Source organism: Vombatus ursinus, unplaced genomic scaffold, assembly GCF_900497805.2.
Source record: "Vombatus ursinus unplaced genomic scaffold, bare-nosed wombat genome assembly UNPS02014779.1, whole genome shotgun sequence".
Lineage (NCBI taxonomy): Eukaryota > Metazoa > Chordata > Mammalia > Diprotodontia > Vombatidae > Vombatus > Vombatus ursinus.
Window position 1 is genome coordinate 2,599,905 of NW_020954557.1, and position 25,841 is coordinate 2,625,745.

At 36.1% G+C, this 25,841-nt stretch overlaps 1 protein-coding gene across 3 annotated transcripts in view; it reads left to right on the plus strand.

Annotated features, from left to right (window-relative positions):
• Positions 1-25,841, plus strand: part of LOC114045863 (activin receptor type-1C) — a 48,303-nt gene that overhangs the window by 7,209 nt on the left and 15,253 nt on the right. Inside the window, exon 2 of one of the 3 annotated variants that reach the window (XM_027866029.1) lies at positions 25,475-25,714. The exons of the other annotated variants lie outside the window; for them this stretch is intronic. Coding sequence (XP_027721830.1) covers positions 25,475-25,714 — 240 coding nt within the window. The remainder of the gene's footprint in view (positions 1-25,474; positions 25,715-25,841) is intronic. 3 annotated transcript variants of the gene reach the window in all.

Here is a 25,841-nt window from a genome sequence, read left to right on the forward strand (position 1 = left end):
TTTCTTTTCTTTTCTTTTCTTTTCTTTTCTTTTCTTTTCTTTTCTTTCCTTTTCTTTTCTTTTCTTCTACCCTGTCCTTCTTGTTCCTCTCTCAATCCCTCCCTCCACCATTAGGGGAAAAAAGAAAAACACAGATCTTGCAAAATATTCATAGTTAAGCAAAATAAATTCCTATATTGGTTATGTCAAAAAGATATGTATTATTCTTCCTCTTGGGTCCATCACTTCTCTGTCAATAGGTGGGTGGAACACTTTATCATTAGTCCTCCAGAATCAAGGTTGGTCATCGTACTGGTCAGAGTGCTTAAGTCTTTTAAAGCTGTTTACCTTTATAATGTTAATGTTGTTGTACAAATTGTTCTCCAGGTTATCCTCACTTCACTCTGCATCAATTTGTATGTGTCTTCCCAGATTTCTCTGAAACTGTCCATTTTGTTATTTCCATCTCACTTATATGCCATTTATTGAACTATTCCCTAATTGATGGGTATACTTTATTTTCTAGTTTTTTTTTTTTTGGTATAAAAAACTGCTATAAATATTTTTGTACATGTGGTTCCTTTCTTTGATTTCTTTGGAATATAGGCATAGTAGTGGTATTGCTAGGCTAAAAGGTTTAGTCAAAATCAAATGACTTTTGGGGCATGGATGCAGGTTGCTCTACAGAATGGCTGCCCCAATTCATACCTCCTCCAATAGAGCATCAATATGCCTGTTTTTGACTTATAAACCTTTTGTAGGCAGCAGGGAAAGAGTCAGTGGATAAGAAAGATTGATGGTTAATGAATGACAGAATGTTGGAAGAGGCATATGCCAGAGGAAAAAGGAAGAGATAGACCCAAAGGCATATGGAGTGGGTTGGCTTTGGCAAGGTGAAGGATTACCTTCTTGCTAAGACTTGAGCAAAGGAAAAGAGCACAGGCAATTATTTGGGGATTACTTTGCACTTCTAGGATAAAAGGTGAATGCTACAATGATCTGTTGGCATCCTGCCTCTATAGTACCTCTAATCCTAACAGCTGGGCCACTTTAGTCTTATCTGTTGATTGAGTCTAACTCTAGATTCAAACCAATGTTGCCCCAAGATAAGGGAAATAATAGGAAAAGCTAAGTTGTTCAGCTTTGTTAGCTTTACTTCTGGCTACATTATAAGCATGCATACTTGTATACCTTATAACTGAGGCCCTTCTTAGCTTAAGTAATAGAGTGTCTCTTAAGTTCCCTGCCTGGTACCATAATTGCCTTGAGATTTTGGTCTATTCTTATTACCCTATCCTTCCCACCAATCCCAAGTACTTCCAGGACTAGAATCCTGACTCCTAACCTCCATCCCTTTGGCTGGATTTTCACTTGGCGTTTGTATAGCCATTACTGCCTTTGAGTAAATATAGCTTTTTATTTTCTCTAAATATAAATTGCTAGTGAGTGTAACCTTAGAATATTTTTATTATATTCACTGAACTGAAGATAGAATGCATGTTTAAAGCCTTAATAATTTGATGTTTGCTTATTTTGATGTTGTCTTTCATTTGTAGTTGGGTGGTTTTAAGTAGAAATTAGAGATTGGGGGCGGGGAGGGGGAAGGGGAGGGAGGAGGCAGCAGCTAGGTGGCACAGTGGATGAGCTCTGGCCTTGGGTTTAGGAGGACTTGAGTTCACATCCGGCCTCAGACACATACATGATACTTACTAGCTGTGTGACCCTGGTCAAATCACTTAACCCCGATTGCCTCACACACACACAACACACAAAAAAATTAGAGATGTCAAGTAATGACTTATTATCTTAAATCACCAAGTAATTGCTTTAAAATCTCTAGTACTTTATTTTAAATTTCTTTACTTTCATATGATGTTTTACCTTCTCATCTCAGTTTATTTTTATGTTTTGTTACTAAGACAGGTTAGAACAAAATAAAATTATATTGATTTATTATATTTTAACTCTGACACAATTTAATGTTTTAAAATATAACAGCATACATATATGTATTATGACTTCAGTATAGTCATTATAGAATAGAGATGTTAATTTATTTTTGGAGGGAGAGAGGGAGAAGGAGGGAGGGAGAGAGAGGAGGAGAGACAGAGACAGAGAGAGACAGAGACAGAGACAGGGAGACACATAATGAGACAGATCCTTGTAATAAATGGAGGAGCAGGGTCAAGTAAAATAAATCCACATAATGGCCATGTAAACAAATATATACATACATACATATATATATAATATATAATATATATATGTATATAGTATATATATATATATATATATATTTCTACACTCTCTCTACCTACAATGAATCTATGACTTCTCTGTCAAGAGATAGGAACATGCTTCATTTTAAGTCCTTTGGAAATATGGTTGATCAGAGCTAGGTTTTTCAGGGATGTTTTTCTTTACCCTGTTCTCCTTGTATAAATTCTGCCCACTTCACTCTATATCAGTTCCTACTACTCAAGTTTTTCTGAAATTTACTATTCCACTATTTCTTATGGCACAAAAATGTTCTATTGCATTACTATGCCATAGTTCAGTCATTCTTGTTATGTTCAGTCATTCTTAAATTCATGGGTACTTCCTTAGATTCCAGTTCTTACTTTTCTCCTCCTCCCCCTACCCCTTCAGGATCAAGAAGTTTGCTTTGCTTGGGACTCTTTTCTCTCTCTGGTATTATCTTTCTTGTAACCCTGTCATCTCTCTATACCATCTCTCTATCCTTTCCGGTCGAGTTTGATATATTTTTATACCAACTGTATGTGTGTGTATGTGTGTGCACATGGATGCATGTATTCAACCCTCCATTGTAAAGTTCAAATAAGAGTAAAGATACCTGATCCTTAACCTCTTCTTCCATGTTTTGTCTCACCACCCAGATTATGAGAAATAGCAAGTTCCACTCTATTCTTCCTTTTTCTGCACAAGTGCATTCCTCTTATCCATTCATCTCTTTTCCCTATAAATCCCTAAAAACAAAACCAATCCATCCCCATGCCCTGTGTATTTCTTATTTAATTCCCTCTATACCCTTTGAAGACATTAGAGTTCTTCTTTCTTTTCTCTTGTTTTTTTTCTTCTTTAGATTGTAAGCTCCTTGAGAACAGGGACTGCTTTTTGCCTCTTTTTGTATCCACAGGACTTAGCACAGTGCCTGGCATACAGCTGGTGCTTAACAAATGTTTGTTTATTGATTGATTCTCCCTATTAGAATATTAGCACTGCATCATTACGCAGTGCTTCAAACTCCTCGAACAAATTGCCACTATCATAGTGCAAGCTCTTTATCATCTCCTTCTTGGACTATTGCAATAGTTGCTCATTGGGCTCCTGACAAAAGTCTCTTCTCACTCCAGGCCCTCTTCCACTCAGCTGCCAAAGTGATCTTTCTAAAGTACAGATCTGATCATGTCATTCTTTTCTTCAATAAACTCCAGTCACTCTCTTTTACCTTCAGGATCAAATAGAAATTCCTTTACTTGGCCTTCAAAACCCTTCATAACTTGCCCCACCTGCCCTACCTTTCCAGTTTTCTTAAACCAGAGGAAACTAACTGGTTAAACACTTCTCTATCTGATAACAATACAAATGAACACAATAGTCACCTCATTAACCAGAACAGCATAGTTAAGAAGTACCATGTTAACAGTGGAAAGAGATCATTGGTTCTGAAGAAGTCAGAGGACCTAAGATCAAATTCCACTTTAAATACTTACTGCCTGTGTGACCATGGGCAATTCATTTAATCTCTCTCTCTTCATTTAACATAATCTCCACTCTCCTCATTTATAAAATGAAGGGTTAGTTAAATGGCCTCCGAGACTCCTTCTAGCTCAAAATATGCAATCCTTCAATCTCATTGCACCAGCAGGATCTCACTTTTCTTCCACTCAAAAGTTTACTCATTTAGACCTTGTTTGCTGGCTCCCCCTGCTGTTTTTATTTTTTCTCCTTTCATTGATTGGACTATAAATTTAGAGCTAAAGGAGACCTTGAAGGCCATATAATCCATTTTTATCTTGACCTGGATGCAGGCCCTCTCTTCTCCCTCCTAGCTCCTTGAAAATAGCCCTCCTCTAAGTTTTTAAAGACTTTTAATTTCTAAGTCCTACCGAGAAATGTAAAAGGAAATTAAATAACAAAAGGGAACAGTTTAATGTTTACTGAGTTTTTATGGACAGTCTTGTTCTAATATCTCCTTGAGTTATAGAAGTACCTTCTTGATAACTCTGCTGGCATAGACTCTACTAGGCCACAAAAAATCTTCAGATATTGTCCTAGCAACAGACTGATTTTGCTAACTGTGGGCGAGCTTATCGCCAGTGGGCTGGTCACTTGGTGATGAATTTTTGGGAATTTGAGAATAAAAGAACCAAAGAAAAATGAAAAATGGCCACCAGTCTTGTGTGACCCCTTTTGGTTTCTGCAGTGATTGTGGTAGGTAGAGTGTGCTAGGGCAGAAAGTGCTATGAATTATACTTTTCAGACTATTGCTAAACATTAACTTACCCAATCCTCACCCAATCACCAATGAGTGAACAATACTACTGGAAGACCTGATGCATTAAGCTTTAAGGAATTGGTTAAAATTTATAAGAATAAGGACTATCCTCCAATTGACAAATGTTCAAAAAATATGAATAGGCAGTCTTCAAAGGAAGAAATCGAAGCTATCAGCAGCCATATTAAAATAAAATTCCAAATTCCTAATAGAGAAATGCAAATTGAGCAATGCTGAGGTTCCATCTCACACCTGTTAAACTGGCAAAGATAAAAAAATGTTAGAGGGGCTTTGGGAAAACAGGCACATCAATACATCATTGGTGGAACTGTGATTTGGTCCAGCCATTCTAGTGACAATTTGGAACAGTGCCCTATACAAAACACATAGTGGCTGTGTGTGTGTGTGTGTGTGTGTGTGTATGTGTGTGTGTGTGTGTGTTAGGAAAGAACTGAAAATTAAAGGAGTACCAGTCAATTGAACAAATTATGCTATATGTATGTGATAGAATATTTTTATATCATTAGAAATGAGAAATAAAGTCAAGCATTTGTTTAGTGCCTATTATATGCCAGTCACTGTGCTAATGTCTAGGAATACAAGGAAAAGCAAAAACAGTCCCTGCTTTTGAGGAGCTCATAGTCTAATGGAAAAGACAACATATAAACAACTATGTACAAAACTATGTACAAATAGATAGGATAAATTGGGGGGTAATCTCAGAGGAAAAGCACTAACATTAAGGGGGGATGGAAAAGAAAAGCTTTGTGTGGAAACCTTTACTTGACTCTTGAAGGAAGACAGGAAAGCCAAGATATGGAGATAAGAAGGGAGAACATTTCAGGCATGTACGACAGTCAGTAAAAAATGTTTGGAGTCATGATATGGAATGTCTTGTGCGAGGAAAAGCAAGGAGTCTAGTATCACTGGTTGTCAAGGTTACTTAAGAAAGAATGTGGAAGAACAGTAGACTCAAAAAAGGGTGCAGGGGGCTGTGGTAAAGTTTTTTTTTTTTTTGCTCATTTATTTATTTTTTAAATTAATTTATTTTGACTTATCAATACTCATTTCCATAACCTTTTGAGTTTTAAATTTTCCTCCCTCTCCCTTCCTACTTCCCTCCCCAAGACAGCATGCAATCTGATATAGGCTATACATAATACATTTCTATTAAACATATTTTCACATTAATCATGTTGTAAGTAAGAATTAGAACCAGTAGGAGAAATCACCAGAAAGAGGAAACAAAACAAAATAGAAGAAAAAAATAGCAAATAGTATGCTTTGATCTGCATTCAAACTCCATAGTTCTTTCTTTGAATGTGGATAGCATTTTCCATCATGAGGCCTTTGGAAATGTCCCAGATCCTTGCATTGCTGGGAAGAGTTAAGTTTATTAATATTAGTCCTCCCATAATGTGTCTGTTACTGTGTATAATGTCCTCCTGGTTCTGCTCATTTCACTCAGCATCAGACCATACAAGTCTTTCCAGGTTTTTCTGAATTCAGCCTGTTGATCATTTCTCACAGCACAATAGTATTCCATTATATTCATATACCACAACTTGTTCAGCCATTCCCCAGTTGATGGGCATTCCCTCAATTTCCAATTCTTTGCCACCACAGAAAGGCTGCTATAAATGTTTTTGTACATGTGGGTCCTTTTCACATTTGTATGATCTCTTTGGAATACAGCCCTAGAAGTGCTATTGCTGGGTTCAAGAATATGCACATTTTTATAGCCCTTTGGGCATAGTTTCAAATTGCTCTCCAAAATGGTTGGATCATTTCACAACTCCACTAACAAGGCATTAGTGTTCCAATTTTCCCACATCTTCTCCAATTTATCATTTTCCTGTTTTTCCATGTTGGCCAATCTGATAGGTGTAAGATTTTTTTTTAACGACAAACTTTTCACTACCAAAGATAGAGTAATCACAAACTTTGGACTTCAAAAGAACAGTCCCTATTGTGTGTATAGAGGAAGTAGAAATTGCACTAAAGAAAACACAGACAGTGAGGACAGCTAGAGTAGACCATTTACACAGAGGAGGTCCATATTGGAGGCAACACAGTTTTGAGGACATTGAGGACTCTATTTTCAAAATATCTGGAAGAGGAGGATACCAAAGGCCTGACAAACTCTTGGAATTTGTTGTTATAAAAAGTATTTGAAAGAAGGTTAAGAACTGTGGACTCATATATTTAGTTTCCTATCCCCACAAAATTTTCCTGAGAATTACTCACACATACATTGAATGAATCCTAGATGAAGGTATGAGAAGGGAACGGATAAGTTTTGACAAATGATGTTCTATAACAGATAGCATCTTTATAATTTGCGGCTGACTGCATTATAAGACCAAACTATGTGCATTTAAAAAAAAAGCATTGGATTTGGTAAAGCAAAGTAAAATATTGTCATAAAAATTCTCCTCTAACTATCTTCCTCCCCTACGTGTGTCAAAAGTGCACAAGGCTTCCTGGAATATGTATTGATAGTGACAATTTGGTTCAAGATCTTTCTGACCACAACATTCCCCTAATCAATAAACTTCAGTGGATTCCTTTTTTATCCTTTCTAGGATACAATAGAAACTCTTCTCTTTAGCTTTGATGGTGCTTTACATCCTGGCCCCAACCCGCTTCCAGCTTCAATGGACATTACCCTTCTACTCTCTGCTACAGTCCAACTGGCCACGTCTTTATTCTTCACACACACTGCCCTCCATCTACTGGGTCCATATCTTTGTGTTTGCTGTCTCCCCATGATGCTAATGCATTCTGTTCTCAACTCTAAGAGAATTCTTCTCCTTCCTTCAGGTCACAGTTTAAGCACCACTTTCTACAGGAAGCCTTTCTTAATCCCTACAACTGTTACTTCCTTCCTTCCCTAACTGCCTTGTCTCTAACTCCCTTGTCTTTATTCCCTTTACATCTATTCTGTATCTACTTATACATGTATTTATTTCCTGCCTTCAAATATAAGCACCTTGAAAAGTAGGAATTGATTCATTCTTTGTATTTATAGGGCACTGGGCACATAGTAGATGCTTAAATTAATATTTGTTGATTAATTGATTATCTTTCTTCTATTTATTTGTAGCTTGGCAAACAAAGATAGCTTTCCTTTCAATTTTCCAATTTATGATAGATTAATCCAAAGGAAAAAATATTGTCATCCATACTTGTCATCCTAGGTGATAAGATCATTGGCAACATATAACCTAGTTTTCCAGAGGTCCCAAGTAAAGAAGTTCCTTCTATAAACTAGATTACTTGAATAATTTCTGATGATCCTGAGTAGTAAGATGACTTTTGCCAATTCACTAGTGTGAGATGTTTAAAATTATCATGGATTCTTTGAAATCTATTATATAGGCAGCTTGCAATTGACAAACAGATTGTATCTTTAAAGGCTTTTTATGTCAGTAATTTCAATCAGTCAATGAGCTTTGATTAAGTGCATATCACATGCCGGGCATTGTGCTGGGCTCTGGGGGTACAAGAACAAAACATACAGCATTCACTCTTCTTAATGAGCTGAAATTCTACTAGGTTAGTATGACGTGTTCACAGATAAGAAAATACAGACTTGGGCAAATAAACACTCAGCAATGTGAATGGGAAAAACTAGTAATGAGGTGAATTATGAAAGAGCTCTTGAAAAAGATGGCATTTGAGTTAGGGGTTTTAAGAGGCACTGATGAGGAAAGACAAAGGGAGAAATTCTGCAAAATGTGGCAGTTGGACATAGACTGTTGTGTACTTATTTAGAACTTGGAGTGCATTTTTTTCTCTAGTAACAATACTGTATGTGGTAGTTAGGTTCCTAAATGAATCTACAAAGTTCGATTTAATTCTATAGAAATAGAATTAGGAAAAACTTGAATCTGGGGTCTTGGAAGAATAGGCTGGGGTCTTATAACAGGAGGTAGAAAAGACTCTATTCATCAAACTTCCCTACCTATCCATAATCCCTAATCACAATTCCCATTTTCTCAGTGCAGCTGATATTGCCTGTATTTTAGGAGGAAAGTAAGCCAAAAGAATTTCACATTAAAATGTGAATATCTGATCACACTGGATTTCTCCTCTAAATATTTATGTTTCTTAAAAGAGGATGATTATTTACTCAAGTGAATCTCTAAATAGTAGAATTTCAGTCAATGTGGTGGAAAAAAATGCAAACATTGTGAGGGAAGCTATATTTGGAAAAGAGGATCAGCCACTGAATAAACTAGGTCAGTTCCTCTAAGCAGTTTCTACTTTTCATTGCTTTTTCTCATCCTGCAATAATATGGCAAAACAGAACAGGGACTGGACTTGGAAACAAATGACCTAGCTTTGGACTCAGAGGCCTGTACCCAAAAGCACTGATTCTAGATTCAAAGGACCTGACTTCAAATATCACCCCTGATCTTAATATTCCTGTAACCTTGAGCAAATCACTTAACCTATCTAGGCTCTAGTTTTCTCAACTATAAAATGAGTGGGTTGGACTAGATGACCTCTGGAGTCTCCTTTACTTCTAGATTTCTGATCCTATGACCCAGCTTTGAGTCTCAGCTGGGGACACTTACCAGCTCTGTGACCTTGGGAAAATTACTTAACCTAGTCTTAGGATGAACCCAGGTTTTCTGATTCTATACCCAGAAATATATTCACTATGCCCTGTTGCTTTAATAAGAATTGAAGGCTTCTTAAATCCAGAGTCTAGCTTTGAAACCATTGATATGTTATTATTGTAGGAACCCTTAAAGACAATGATAGTAACTCATAATTGCACGGTTGATAGAGTGCTAGGCTAGAATCAGGACGATCTTAGTTCAAATTTCACCTCAGATATTCATTAGCTATGTGATCCTGTCTAAATCACTTAATCTTTGTTTGCCTCAGTTTCTTCAGTGGCAAAATGGGGATAATAGTAGTCCCTTCCTCCCAGGGTCATTTTAAGGATTAAATGAAATAATATTTATAAAATGCTTAGCACAGTAACTGACACATAGTAGGTGCTTCATAAACATTTGTTTCTTTCCTTCCTGGGTAGTTAAGTGTAAAGAAATTTAGTTCATTTCTGCATACTACCTAGCTTATTGTTGCTAATTCGCAATGTAACCTCTGTGACTATATATCTATTCACAATAAATGTGTGAATTAGATTCATCAAAAACAAAAACAAAATAAAACAAAAAAACCACCAGGGGCATAATCCTTACTGAAACAAGTATCTAATTACTTTGACACTTTACATATTTTTTTCAGTGCAAGTTTTTAGAGTCACACTTCTCTTGTTGCAGATGGCAGCTTTATTTGATCCTCCCAACAACTCTGTGGATTAAGACATGTTATTATTCCCATTTTGCAGATGAGGAAACTGAGGCAAACAGAAATTAAATGACTTGCTCAGAAACACAGAGTGTCTGAGGTTGAATTTGAAGTCAGGTCTTCCTGACTTCAGGCCCAACAATCTATGTGCTGTGCTCCATAGCTGCCTAGTAAGATTTCATATATTCCAGGTAGACAGTATATAATGATAGTCCATTTCTAACCTAAGTATTTTTTCTAATGCACAATATCAAAACCTGTGGAGACACAAAATTGCTTGGTCATTAGAGTCAGATTTCTCCACAGTGAATAATGATAAAGAACATCATATTATAATTCTTAAGGGTGAGGAAAAATCAGAATGTGATTGTCCTTTTCAGAATTTCAGCTAAAGCAGTTGCATTGATATTTTGTTTTCTTCTGTAGCTGTTTTGTATTGTTATTGTTGCTAGCGAGCTCTGATTTGAAACACCAGCTTGGGGATGTAGTGTCTACAGGCTGGCATTCATGTGCTGGGGCTAAAACTGATGAGAGGGACACTTGTGACGTTGTAATGCAAACACAGGAACAAAATCCATTTTGAGTTAACCCTGAGAGGACTTAATATGTACCTGACAGGTAGGCCAGATAGGTATTGTTATGGAATGAGAGAAAGACGCCATGCTTTTTATACTTTTGGAAGTGTCTATTAGGTAAAAAATACACAGAACAGTCAAGCTTTTAAGACAAGCTTAATATAGGGTCTTTTTTTTTTAATCTCTAGAGGCAAGAAAAAAAATTGATGAAAGTCTACTAAAGATCTTCTGGAAAGTTTAAAGCAAAATTTAGAACTAACTCAAGGTGAATAATTTTTATTAAACTTAAATCCCAAAGTCTCTTAGCACTGTCACCATTTCCATTCATTCATTCATGAATATTCATTCAGCAAATATTTATTGAACATCTGTTATGTTCAAGGCACCACACTAGGTCAAGTAATATTTGTTAAATTCAAATTTGTCTCATTGAGTGTCTGGGAATAAATTAGACATATTTGGAAGCTGCATTACAATTTTTAGACCACCAAAAATATCACACAGAAGACTGGTATTTATCAATGTTTATCATAATAAATAACACATTTTTTGAATGCCTGTTATATTCTAGTTACAAGGTATTTGGTATACAATGATTCAATTCAAATAGGCTTACATTTATTGAGTGCCTACTGCATGCATGTTATTCTTCTGGTTGTTAGTAGAAATATAAGTTTAAGTTAGGTACAGTAAATGCCCTCACTCAACAAACAATTAAACCCTTACTATATGCCAGGCATTTTGTTAGGGATATAACAATAAAAACAAAAAACACCTTTCTCTGATGTAGTTACTCATATTGAGAGTTGTTTGCATATTTTCCATAAATTTCCCTTTAAATAATATTCAAGCACATGCCTAAGTTCAGATATATGGATTGTGAAGACTGAAGATTCTTAAATATTATGTGAGCAGGGTACCAGGACACTGATATTAGGGCAAATCCCAAATGTGGCATCCACTGAAACCAGCTAAGAGAGCAGGAAGAAAGAAAACATCAAAGCACTATTCCTCATTATCTGCCTATTTGGTTGTTACACTGACAGTCCAATTATTTCAGCCATCTTAACTAAGTCAGATTGGTTAGCGATTAGCATAGTGCCTGGCACACAGGAGGCACTTAATAAATGTGAATTGAATGAATGAATGAATGAATGGCTACTTGTCATTCATTCCATTATAGAACTCAAGACATCTAAAATTGAAGTCATTATGTTTTTCTTCAGATTTTCAGTATTTTCACTTACCAAACTCACCAGAGGCAGCTAGGTGGCTCTGTGGATAGTGTTTGGGCCTGGGATTAGGAAGAATAAGTTCAAATCCAGCCTCAGATGTTTACTAGCTGTATGACCCTGGGCAAGTCACTTACCTTCAATCCACCTCAGTTTCCTCATATGTAAAATAGCACCTACTTCCCAGGGCTGTTGTGAATATAAAATGAGATAATATTTGCAAAGTGCCTTGCAAACTTTAAAGTACTCTGTGTGTGTGTGTGTGTGTGTATACACATCGCTATCATTATCATTATTAGCAATAGCAGCATCAAAGGCTCCATCATTCTTTCACTCTCCCAGGTTCATAATTTTTTTTAGGCAATTGGGTTTAAGTGACTTGCCCAGGGTCACACAGCTAGTCAGTGTGAAGTGTTTGGTCTGAGGCCAGATTTGAACTCAGGTCCTCCTGACTTCAGGGCCGGTGCTCTATCCACTGCACCACCTAACTGCCCCTCAGGTTCATAATTATCACATTATCCTGGACAACTCCCATTCCATCACTCCATTTATCCAATCAGTTGCTCGGTCTTGCTGTTTCTATTTCTACAACACTTCTATCTAACTCCTTTCTACTCACAAAGCTACCACCTTAGCTCATTCCTTCATTACCTCTCACCTAGATTACTATAAAAGCCTGCTAATTTTTCTCCCTACCTTAAGTTTCCCTCCACTTTAGATCATTTTACACACTGTTGTCAAAGTGATTTTCCTTAAATTGAAATCTAACCATTTACTCCTTCCATCAATTTCAATGACTCCCTCATTCCCATAAGATAAAATATAAATTCTTCTAAACAGGCTTTTAAAGCCTTTCACAACCTGGCCCCAGCTTACCTTTCTGGTATCAGTTAACATTACTCGCCCTCTGACTCTCTTTGATCCAGCCAAACTAACCTTTTCTCTGTTACTAACACATGACATTGCACCTCTCATTCACTCCCTTTTTTATTACTACCTTATTACAGAATCCATCTCTTCCTTCAAGACATAGCTCAAGGACTACTTTCTACATGAAACCCTTCCTGATTCTCCCTATCCAGTAGTAGGATGCTCCAGTAGAGTTTCACTCTTAACTGCCTTATATTTAATTATGTATCTTTTTGGTCTTCTATTTGTTTATTTCACATATACTCATGTACTCATGTGCTTGTTTTCCCCATAAAACTATAATATCTTTGCAAATCAGGTATTTGAAAATGTTTATTAATGAATTGATTTGGTGTCACTTAACCTTTCTGATCTCCAGTTTCCGTATCTGTAAAATAGGTAGCAATACTTGCATGAACTGTTCCATAGGGTTGTTGTGGTGATTATGTTTATGTTGGCTTTATCTAATGACATATACTGTATTAGAAATGAACATATCTGTATGATTGTGAAATTAGTTTTGACCTCAGAGACCTATTGGAAAGGTCTTGGGGACAACCAGGGGTCCTTGGACCACACTTTGAGAACTGCTGCTCTAGGAATTATCCAGTTCTTAGTCTATCTACATATATTAATTTAAATGTTCTCAGTCTTATTAGGTAATATATGTCCAGCAACTGAGCTGATGCAGTATTGGTGGACTTGGACAATGTCACTATAAGTGAAACTAAAAGGCAAAGAAGTTTCACCTAAGTGGTATTCCCTGTTTCACCATCCTTATGGCTCACAGGCATAGATGTTTTGGGCTTAAAACCTGGGTACTTCCTGTGTGATCTGTAGCAAGTGATCTATCACAAAGTATTTACTAAACCATTACTATGTGCCCAGGACTGTGCTAGGCACTGGGAATGCAAAAACAGTCAAAATAGTTCTTGCCCTCATGGAGCTTACATTCAAGCGGGGTATAAAATACCAACATAGATAAATAAATATAGGGTCTATACAGGAAAATGCACTATGATTGGGAATTGATACTAACAACTGGGGCAATCCATCCTGAAGGAGGTGTCATTAAAGCTGAGCCTTGAAGGGAGCTTAAAGTTCCAAGAAACAGAAGTGATTTTTTTCTCATTAAAATAATTCAGAATAAGGAGGATAGACTGGAACTTTGTTGACTACATTCATACCATTAAAAGAGAACATTCCAGGCATGAGAGATTGCCTGTGCAAAGAATGGAATGCCATTTATGGAGAATAGCAAGTTGGCCAGTTTGGCTCCACCTTTGAGGACATTATAGGAATTAAAGTGAAAGTCTGAAAAGATAATTATAACCAGATTGTGCAGGGCTTTAAATGCCAAAGTCAAGGCAATGGGAAGCCTCTGAAGCTTGCCCAGAGTAGTGACATTTGTCAGACCTGTGTTTTAGAAATATCAGTTTGGCAGCTGTGTGGAAGATGGATTAGAAAAAGAAGAGATCGGATTCAAGACCAGTGAGAGGTGATGAAGAGCTATGATGAAAGTGGTTATGGAAGATTTCAGAGAAGGGGACAGATTAGAGAGGCCACTTGGCCTCCCTGACCCTCAGTTTCCTTATCTGCTAAATGGAGGAGGACAGGGAGTTGAACCAGAAGGCTAAAAGACTTTATCTCATGACCAAAGTCAACCAGAAACATTAATTGGATCATGGATTATAACACTGTGAGGCTTAGTCACTTTACTTGTAGTACTTGTAGTGCTTATAGTGCTCATGATTGTTGTTGTTTAGTTGTTTTGCAGTCATGTCAGACTCTTCATGATCCCATTTGGGGTTTTCTTGGCAAAGATACCAGAGTGGTTTGCCATTTTCTTCTCCAACTCATTTTATAGATGAAGAAATTGAGGCAAATAGGATTAAATGGCTTGCCCAGGATCACCCAGATAGTAAGTGCCTGAGGCCAGATTTGAACTTAGGTCACCCTGACTACATGCCCATAGCCCTATCTACTGCACCACCTAGCTGGCCAATGCTCACGGTGGATGTTAACCAAAAGCTCACCATAAAGCTATCAATCCTTCTTTATCGGAATGAATAGGATTTGTTATGAGGAGCTATCTAAAAGTAATAAAGATTAGAAATTATGAGCATGAAAATTCAATGCATGTATTGAACCTCTATACTTTTTGGTTACTTTCAGTTATTATAGCCAATTCTCAATTATCTCTCTCCACATGATTTATGTGAAGTAAATTATTAACCCAAAGTTACTTCCCTTCAATACTCAGCATGTGCTGGACCTTTTTCTCCTACCAGCAATCAGTATATGATTAGGGAATCCAAACTAATTTTATTACTTACTTTAGATTCATATTATGGACTCCCAGTATTCACAGCAGGGTAGAAATCTTAAGAATATTCTACTAAATGATGCTGATAATAGAGATGACAATGGAAAATGGAGAGACATTAGGCATGTGAATTTCTTTTCCTCCTCTTCCTCCCCCTTTTCTTTCTCTTCTTAAAAGGAGAGGGATGGGAGTTCAATGAAGGGCTATTGGACTGTTACTGGGATGACTGGGTGAATGGGGGCATCCAAGTGTCAAACTTTCAAACTAGTTTTTAAATTTAACTGAGGCTTTGGCAACCTATACCAGCCATTGTAAATGACACAAACAGAGCTAGGGTCTCCTGCCTCATCTTCTGAACTCCAGTTCAGCCTCTAACTCCTGTTTCCAGAGTCCAGGGTCCCATGGTGCCATATCTGTCCCAAGTTTTCAGCCTTACCTTTGACCTCCTGATCTAAAATTCTTCTCCACTCTTTCCTGTCCCAGTACAACCATGCATCTCCCTTGCCCATTCTCCAAATGTCCTCAGCTAGGTCTGATTATCTGATTGAAGTAATTCATAGTAAGGTGAGAATGGAGTTTAATTCTCCTGACTACATTTGTTTTGGTAAAAGAGAAACTTGTTAACACAAAGAAATGTCTAATTGGGGAAATGAAGTAGGCAAAGGAAGGATTGGAGACCTTTTCTGAATTGTCTCTACTTTCTTCTCCTAAAATCAGTTCCACACACACCCCTCTTCCTTTTGACTACCAGAGAATGAAATAGATGGATTAAATTGTTGTAGGCATCCACCATTCACCTTACCTTTGGGAAGCAGCTGTTCAGGCTCACAAAACTCAGTAAAAACAAAGAACCAAGGTGTGAGGCCAGCCAGAAATCAGCATGGATTTTAATACTGTGAATATTAGAATATTTGAAGCCCTAAATGGTTAAGTTCAGGAGAGGAGACCTTCCTGTAATTAGGAAAGTAAGGGATGAGTGAGAATAGAGGCTGTTCCTGTGATTTCATTAGTTGAGTGAATTCCCAGATAAGGAAACTCCCTCTACCAATGCAGATCAATTATCATCATCATCATCTCTTAAAGTTGCATAGAGCAATGAGAGATTAAATGACTTGCCAGGGGTCACACACAGCCCTGCTTCACATATAGTGTATATTAGAGGCAAGTCTTGAACTGTGGTCTTCCTGACTTCTAGGAGGGTTCTCTGTCCACTACATTATAACATTATACTGCCTAGAATAGAAAGGTGAAACTATTCTTACATGCACACACACACACACACACACACACACACTCACACACCTTCTCTTTCCAAATAGAAATGTTAAATAATAACAGCATTTATATAGAGCTTTAAGGTTTGCAAAGCACTTTAAAATATCCCATTTAACCTTAACAATAACCGTGGGAAGAAGTCCTATTTATTATTATCCCCTTTTTACAGAAGAGGAAACTGAGGCAGACTACGGTCAAATGACTTGTTTTGGGTCATAGAGCTAGTAAGTATGTAAGTTTAGATTAAAACCCAGGTCTTGCTGACTTCAGATCCAGCACTATTTCCACTGTACCCCCTGTGGTAGCATAAGAATGAAATGTGGATTATCTGTTCTATGCTGCTTCCCATGAACACAAATCATTTAGAGCTGACTGGATGGTTGAATTCATCTGTATAAATCCAAATCAACATTTTGTTTTAAAAAAAGTAATAAATGTTACTTCCCTTTAAATAGTCCATATTTAAGAGGAAGTATGGCCTTGGAATCAGTATGGCCTGGTAATCCTTACTCTGCCACTTTACTGTGATTTGGGGCAAGTCGTGAATATCTAGCCTTACTTTCCTCATCTGTAAAATGAGGGTGCAGATGACTTCTAAAGTTCCTTTCTAATCTAATCCTCTCTGCTACTGTGACTTTTTGGTTGTAACTAACCTGATTTCAATTGAGTGATAATTTTTCTTGCTAATTGTTGCATAGATTTGCCCACAAAAGGATAAGTGTTACCAATATTTCTTATAAGGTATCTTAACTTTGTCTTTACGTTCCCTTGGGGAAACTCAAACTAAAATGAATGGCCTCAATGGATAAAAGTGGACTTATTATTTTTGATAATTTTAAAATGTCCTGGAAAGTATAAGTTAAAAGAAAACAAAACACATGTAGCTATATTACACAATTAAACATACTGGACTTAGATTTAAAAAAAATAAATGCTCATGTTAGATATTTCTCTTCAAATAACTCTTTATCAAGGAAATAGAATTGGATTTATGTGAGATGGGAGATTATATTACTGGAAACTTTCAAAAGCAAGTTGAAAAGACTGTTGTGAAAAAGGATAATAGAACACTGTTATAGCTTCCTTCTCTCAGAAGTACAAAGGCCCAGGGTTAATGATTGCTAGAGCAGAGTAAGATTAGGGAGCTCTTGACACCTCTTAAGGAACATTGAAGCTTAGAATCAGCCCCATTCCTATTCATTTGAAAGGAATTCTTAAATACTCAGAGGCAACAGTTGGTCCTATGCCAAAAAATAACTGGCAGAAATAGAAAAGCAACAATTTGGGGGGTAAGAGGGAGAGGATTAAATTTATTTTTTAGCTCTTTTTAAAAAATTATTTTCCATTTCAAATTCTCTCCCTCTTTCTTTGTCCTGCCCCATCCATTGAGAAGGAGGCAAGAAATACGATACCTATTATATATATGCAAAACATATTTCCACATTAGCCATTTTGTATGGGGGGGGTAAGAAAAAGAAAGTGAAAAAAAATGCTTCAATCTGCAGAGTTCATCAGTTTTTCTAGAGGTGGATATCATTTTTCATTATAAATCCTTTGGAATGGTTGGGGATAATTTTATTGATCAGAGTAGCTAAGTCTTTTATAGTTGATTATTTTTACAATATTGCTGTTACAGTGTACAGTGTTCTAGTTCTGCTCACTTCACTTTGCATTAGCTCATATTAGTCTTCTCAGGTTTCTCTGAAACCATACCCTTCATCATTTGTGGTTTTTAATTGTGAGACTATTATTCCTACAATTTATGTAATTTCTGTAATAGTATTCTTTTTTGAGATGGATGATTCTTTTCAGACATTAGAATTAGATAACATTTAGTTAACAGATTGCATATTCATAATTATGTTTTGAGGAACAGATAAAATTCATTATAATGATCTCTAGGGAATTGCCAAATTGTTTTGATATAGTAGAATTCTATTATGATAGTTATATGTAACTTTATACTTTTCAGAGCATTTTCATACCCATTGTTGTTTTATTCTCTCCATTTCATTAAAAAAAAACAACTGAGATAGAGAGGTTAAATAAACAAAGTGATTAGAACTGAAATCCTTTGATCCTAATCATATGTTCATTCCAATGTACTATAATTAATGTTACAACAAATGACATTTTCAGGTGGGAGATAAAATGGAATTGATTCAAAACCTTTTTGTAGTCCTTTAATAATTAAAAAGTAATGCTTTGATCTTAGGGAGAGGTGTCAAAAGAATACCACCAATACAACATTTCCCACATTTCTCTTCTTTTTTTTGGGTGGTTATTTTGCTGGTTAGGTGTTGGGGGTGGGTGGGTGGGAGAGATGGATTTGATTGATTTGATGTTAGAAAGAAATAGAGAGGTAATTGGTACTTAATAGTAGGACAAAGCAATTATAAAGAACATAGTTACAACTCAGCACAGCTGTAATCGCCCTATCTCTACCCCTCCCCTTAATCCTGTAATAAATGCAGCAGGCAATCAGGTGGTCTTTGAGGGGTCAGAGAAATGATTTTCTGTTCCAGACTGGTTTAGAAAATTTGTAATAATCAGATAATAATCAGATAAACTAAACCTTGACTCAGACATAGCTTTAACAAAAATATAGAAGCAATAGTATTTGTTACAGTAGGTTTTTACCTTTAATTTCTCATTCTAAATTTGATTAGAATTATTAAAAAGAAGACTTATTAAATGTAAATTGGCATCAGCTGAGTTAAAATCAATCAATATTTTCCTGAATTAGAACAGCCAATTTGATTAAGTTAATTAGATATTTAGCTGTATCTACAATCTTATCAATGCGGCTAATCATTTTCCTGGGCAGATTCTACCCTTCCACAACTTTTTAATCCTATGTGCTTTATTGGTATTCTCAAATACTCAAATTGTTGTTTATCTTATTAATGTAAGTCTCCTCGATAAAGATTGAAACTAAAATCCCCATAAGTCTAACCTTCCTATGCAACTCTTGTCCATGTTCCCCAAAAAGGAAATCAACTAAGCATGTTGGAAGCCTTCCTTATGTCCACTTGATACAAAAAGTACACAATGGAGCTTGGAATTCTGTCCACTGGTTATTTTTTGCTCTGGTCATTGACCAACCCATCTTCTTTTTCCCTCTGACATTTCTTTGATGACATTCTTAATACCATAACATTGGTGCCACATACATGTGTATGTGTATAGATGGATAGATGGATGGACGGATGGATAGATATAGTTTGGACAAAAGTAATTTTTCATCTACTTGGTTTTTCTTGGGTAGGGAACTAGGTCAAATTCTTTTAAGCAGTTTTGGATTACATCCAGGAGGCTCAGAAATGCTTGGGAAATTGATGAAGCCAGCATAGTGAAATTTGTAAACAGGAGCATTTGGAAGACCTCATCATCTACAGCAAGAGTTCTTAACTTAGCATTCATGGACCTCTAAGAGTAGATCTCAGGGTCCATGAACTTGGATGGAAAAAATATATCTATATCGATATCTTTATTTTCATTGACCTCTAACTGATATTTAGTATTTCCTTCAATTATTAATGTAGGCAACAAAATAGTCTAAGAAGAGTTCCATATGTTTTATCAGACCACTTGATCTATAGATTTGACTTAAAGTATTCATTCTAATCTATGCTGCAGTCAGAAGTCAAAGTGATCTTCCTAAAGTGTAGTTCTGTCCATGTCATCCTCCTTCTCAATAAATTCCAGTAGCTCCCTCTAAGATCAAATATAAAGTATTATATGAGGCACGTTAAGCTCTTTATAACTTGTTCCTTTCCTACTTTTCCAGTCTTCTACATTTCACTCCCTTCCATATGATCTATGAGCCAACCACTTCCCACTTGCTTTCTCTTACACATATGGTTCTGACTCCCCTTTCCATCCATGCCTTTGCACTGGCTGTCTCACACCTAGAAGCTCCAACTATTAGCCTTCCTGGTTTCCTTTAAATCTTAGCTCAGATCCCATCTTCTGCTGGAGACCTTTCCTGGTCTCCTCAGATGCTGGTGCTTCTGAGATTACCTTCTATCTGTTCTGTCTATATATTATATATACCTAGCTATTCATTTGTCTCCTCTAATAAAATCTAAGATCATCAAGGGCAGGGATTAGTTTTATCTTTCTCTCTATCCTCAGAAATGAGCATAGTGCCTGGTACACAGTAAGCACTTAATTAATGTTTCTTGATTGGTTGATTACATTGAATCTTCCCTATAATAGTGCTGATCACCTTTGAATGTATATCTAATTTGTGCTTGGTCCGATATTAGTGATAAGCAAATTGTCAAATAAGGTTTTCTTGTTGTATATTTCAAGACATATTGTATAATTTAAAATATACATGGCAGACACTTGTTAGAGGAGAGACTTTAAGGCTGTATTTTGCTCAGCTGAATAAAAAGCTTTGTTATAATCAACAAACACAAGCACAAACAAGCACAGTGGAATCTTACATCTTCAATCTCATGTGTGATGGTGAAGATGTGGTTTACCGTGAAATGTCATTTGAGAAAGTGTACCATTGCCCCTTTAATTCACTCAATCAGGATTTCTTCAACATGTGTGTATTATTCTTCTACTGTGTTTATGTATAGAGAGAAGGTTGGTAGTTAGTAATGCTTTATCAATCATCTTTTGGGGGTAGTAATATGGTATGGGCTTTATTCCCACTCCTTTGATGTCTTTGGTATATGTTTTGGTTGTCTGTCCCTTCATGTCTTTACAATGGTATGGTTTTAAGCAGAGACCTCCTCTGGCAACACTTGGTCTAGTAGAACTGCTTGCACATTTTTGCCCTCTTCTGTTCAGTTTCTACTTCTTCTACAAACACATCAGTGATCATGATGTTAGAGTTCAGGTGTGATGGCTCCACAGTACAGGATGGGGAAAAGAATTTGTTGTAAAAATCTTTGTAGATTTTTAAAAATCTTTCATCTATTTATTGGTCTCCTTCTAGCTTAATGTTTTGGTGCCTTTGGGATGAATTTTCTTAATAGATCTCCTTCTAAACTTTTTTTTAAATTGGCTCTCTTTTATGAGACAATACTGTTCATAATCTCTCTCTCTCTGTATGTTTATAATTATCCATGTCATTGTCAATAGATGTACCTACCCAATGTACCATATATAGGAATATCTTCCTATAAATCTTTTATTATTTTAATATCAATATATCACTTAGGATGTCATGGTTCCTCTTATTTTTACTACATGATCAACCCACCTCTTTTTCCAGTCATATATATTCTTGGTGTCCCTTCATTAGTTCTTGTGCACAATTTACCATTAATAATTTGCTGCATCTTAGTTACATCTAATATCTTTCCATTTTTTAGGGGGTCATCAGAAATTTTAATTCTTCTGAGTTCATGCTGTGCCATGATTTCTAATCATGTAGTGTCATTGAAGAATATTTGTTTTTGTTAGATTTTTAATGGCATTAAACTTCTTGGGAGCACTGAAAACACTGAATTATTTCCTAAATGTGATCCATCCCAAATCTCTTTTAAGTCTGGCCCCACTTCATTGTGCTTTTATAGTATTTCCATTCTCTCCTATTCCCTTCTGTTCCTTTCCTTTCCCTTCTCTTTTCCCCTTGCCTTTGTCCTCTCTTCTCTTTCTCTATCAGTCTATCTATGTATCTACCTAGCCTATCTTTCTCTCATACTGATGCAGTTGGCTCTACTCATCCAACTGCTTGTCATAAACTGAACAAGGTACATTTTATGTCCACTTTATTCTTCCAGTGTGGATGGTTAAGTTGATTTTTTTAGAAATGATGGTTTTTGCTGAAGAGATTTTGTAATATCCTGGCTATTATAGTATAATTAGTTATCATTACCTGGGAAAAGAACATTTGGAGAACCTTGTTATTGATTCATAGGGAATTCTTCTTTTGTTTGGACCTTGCTTAGGATGTCCTCTTTACATCAGTAGACACCTTAGTTGAACTTGTCTTTCTTTCAAAAATTTTAGTTTATTGTCAGGTCTCAGATTTTTGAACAGTTATCTTTATGGTTACATCTGTCACATTTTTTGTATGATTTTAACGTAAAATTGGATAGCATCAGGAGTTGGGAGAGAAGTGGGCTAAAATTCTGGGCCCTCACAAGGTAAAGTAAAAGCTTACCTGTAAGACCCAGGTAATCAAGGGGCAGAGGCCAAGGTTGCAGTGGTAGGAAGAGAAGGGATGGCTTCAAAGAGAAACCAAGATGTGTTCTTGTGAGAATATTTTCCTTCATCTTCTGAAGTGGGTATTGGTGAACAAGCTACAGTTATCTTCGCATTCAATTAACTTTGAAAATGTTAAATCCTTTAAAAAATCTGTTCATCAGATTTATTACTCTGTTGCTATAAGAGAATCTGGCTGGGTAATGCCTGTTTTAAAAAGCAAAGTAGCTGACACTTTAATGATTACATTTTTATATACTAAACAAGGCAGCATAGATTCTTGGTGATATATTTGGATGACAAAAAGTGAATGAAAATGTTTTCAGGGACTAGTGATAAAAGATTATCAGCATTTTCACCCCCTTTGTGGTATCATTCTATGACATTCAGACAAAGCTTTCTTGGTGTTAGATTGACCATTTTGAAACAGGTGTAGTAGAAAGATGATACTTCCCAATTAAGTAGTCCTTTAATAAAATACTCTGTTGCTTGCCAATTATTTGTCATTTTTTATCCTTTGCTTAGAAATGAAAATTTTAAATTCTTAGGTAGGTCTATCTGAAGTCTATAAAATGGGTATTAATATCAACTCTGAAAAAATTAGCTATAAATACCAGGATGGGTATCAATAGGAAAGTGTGACATCAGTGTGAATTATTTTATTCAGGATCACAGCTTTAGATCTGGAAGGGACTTAATGGCCATTGAGTTCCAACCCCCTCCTTTTACACATGAGGAAACTGAGGCCCACAGAGTTCTCCAAAGTCTTACAAATAGTAGGTGACAGAAGAGATTTGAACCCATGTCCACTGATTCTAAATCCAGTGCTTTTTCCACTGTCCTTCAAGGCCTCTCACCCTTGTCATTTTAGCTGGGCATCCCACCTGGGGAAGCCTTTGTCAGAGCTTATTACACAATTTCTTTTTACAGTCACCCCAATTGATGAATATGCAGTAGAAGAGTCTTTTAGGTTTAGAACAGCTTGCATTCTTTGTAACTGTGTAAGGATTCTTTAAACTGCCATTTTGCTGTTTCAATTAAAAGGATGCTTTATCAAAAGCCAGGAGAAACATTTAAATGATATTTAAGTACTCCTCTGTCCTTACCTCCCAAGTGAAAAAACAAAAAACAAAAAACAAAACTACACACAAGAATCCAAAGGAATGGATTAATGACCATGGATTATTTTGTCTTTTGTTTGTTTCTTCAAAGAACTAAAGGAATATTTCCAACAGTAGATGTTTTCTGTTACATATTATAGTGGGTATCCATCCATAAGTAGCCTCCACAGTTCTTCTCTCCTTTCCCACAGCAATAGGATTTCAAAACCCCAAAGGGATTTTAAAATCCCAGAGAAAAGAGGTGGGAATATGGTTTGCACACTGAAGAAATACATAGTTCAACCAGGACAGAGTTAGGAACTGAGCTTAATTTCTGAACAAGCCTATGCTTTGTGAGAAGCAAAATAGAAGAGAGAAGTAAAACTTATGAGCTTTTCATCTAATAATAAAACAAAGTAAACTTTTATTGCACACTTACTATGTATAAGGCACAGGGATTGAAAAAACAGATGTGATTGGACTATTGTTTTTAACCCGAAGGAGGTCATTATGTCCAGCTGCTGCATTTTGTGTATGAGGAAGCTAAGACTCCATGAGGTGAGATGACATTGCCATGGTTGAACATATAGTCAGTGGCAGAGCTAGGATTCAAACCCAGTTCTTCAGACTAAAACTAGTTCTATTTCCACTGTGATGTAGGTGGGGTTGGGGGGTGAAGGGGTAGCTGAGGAAGAGAAACACAAATAACTACTATAAAGGGAGAATATGGTATATGCAAGGGAGAGAGTCAGTCAAAAAGTTATGATAATATGAGGGGGGGAAAGGAGAGAAAAGATTCAGGGGGAATAGGTTGTGTGTGTGGGGGGGTGGGCAGGGAATGACATAGAGTAGTTCCATATGTGAAGTGAGCCTTGAAGGAAAACTGGGGACCTAAGACACAAATCAGTTGCATTTATTCCATGAACAATATCATGGGTATCACCTGTTGGAAGAAGAAATGGTGAAAGAAGGGGATTAAGCACTTTTTAATAAGTAGAAATGTGCTCTCTTCAGTCTACAATACCTGATGCTTTTAGGAGGTTAGCAAATATTTTGTTCCTTCTGCTCACCACTTCCCTTAATCTGACCTCCATAACTATTTCTATACTTTTTTCTCCCATCATTTACCTTTTCAATTGCCTACAAAATTATGTACTTATAGAGAACCAATAACACTTGGTAAAGATAATTTTAAGGATGCACAATTTATAGCAGAGCTTACTATCCTTTTCTAATATTAAGTTCTCATTTTAACTACAATGGACTCCCACATGATAGTATTTGCACCATCCAATGTGGTACAAAAAAAACAATGCTGAGTTTGGAGTCAATGGATATTTATTAACTGTGTGACCTTGGGCACATAAGTAATAAAAGAATTTAAGTTCTCTGGACCTCCATTTCCTTATCCGTAAAATTAAGTGTTTGGATTAGATGACTTCTCATATCTCTTCTATCTCTAAATGTGTGTTTAAGACAGTGTATAATGACAAAAACTAAAGTAAATTCAGTAATTCCTTTAATTTGTTAATAATAACATGTATATACAATTGAAAAATAGAAATTGTTCTCCTATTTTAAGAGAGCAGATGTTTACTATACTGAGTTTGTTTGTAAAAAAATTAATAAGTAAATAAAATAACCATTAACCAAAACAAATAACTAAATAAACTTATAAAATGAGGAATTAAAAACTTATACAAATTCTTAGTATTTAAAGTAGAAGTAACTGAATTAATAAACAGCAAACAAACCAAAAATATTCTCATTCTATACCTCTTTCCAGGTCTGTCTAAAGTTTTCTTTTCTTGTTTTTGTTTTCTTTTTATAATGTGATTGTAGTAAATGTTATCTAGAGACATTTAGTGAGTCATTTAATGAGTCACTACTGAGTCATTTAACATGCTGGACATCTTGTCATAACTCTGTATCCCATAGAAGTTCATGAACCACAGCTTGGAAATGACAAGGTATAGACATGAAAGTATTTTTAATTATGTTGCTATTTCAAGAATGTTTAAAATAGATTGATTCACTGTTGTTTTCTTTTTAAGCTGCAGCATCTCCAAAATTGCTAAAACTAGGACCAGTGGAGCTGACCATAATTATTACCATACCAGTTTGCCTTTTGTCGATAGCTGCAATGTTGACTATATGTACCTGTCAAAGACGTCAATGCACTTATAAAAAGAAAAAGAGGCAAAATGTGGAAGAACCACTAAATGAATGCAACTTAGTAAATGCTGGCAAAACTCTTAAAGATCTTATTTTTGATATGACTACATCTGGGTCTGGATCTGGTATGTACTCATTACTCATTTCTAAGTAAAACTCAGAAGCAAAATGCTTCCCCCTAATGCTAGGGAATATCTTTTTCTCTCTTTTGTTTCCAATATCCCTGCCATAGCATTGATGGTATGGTTAGAA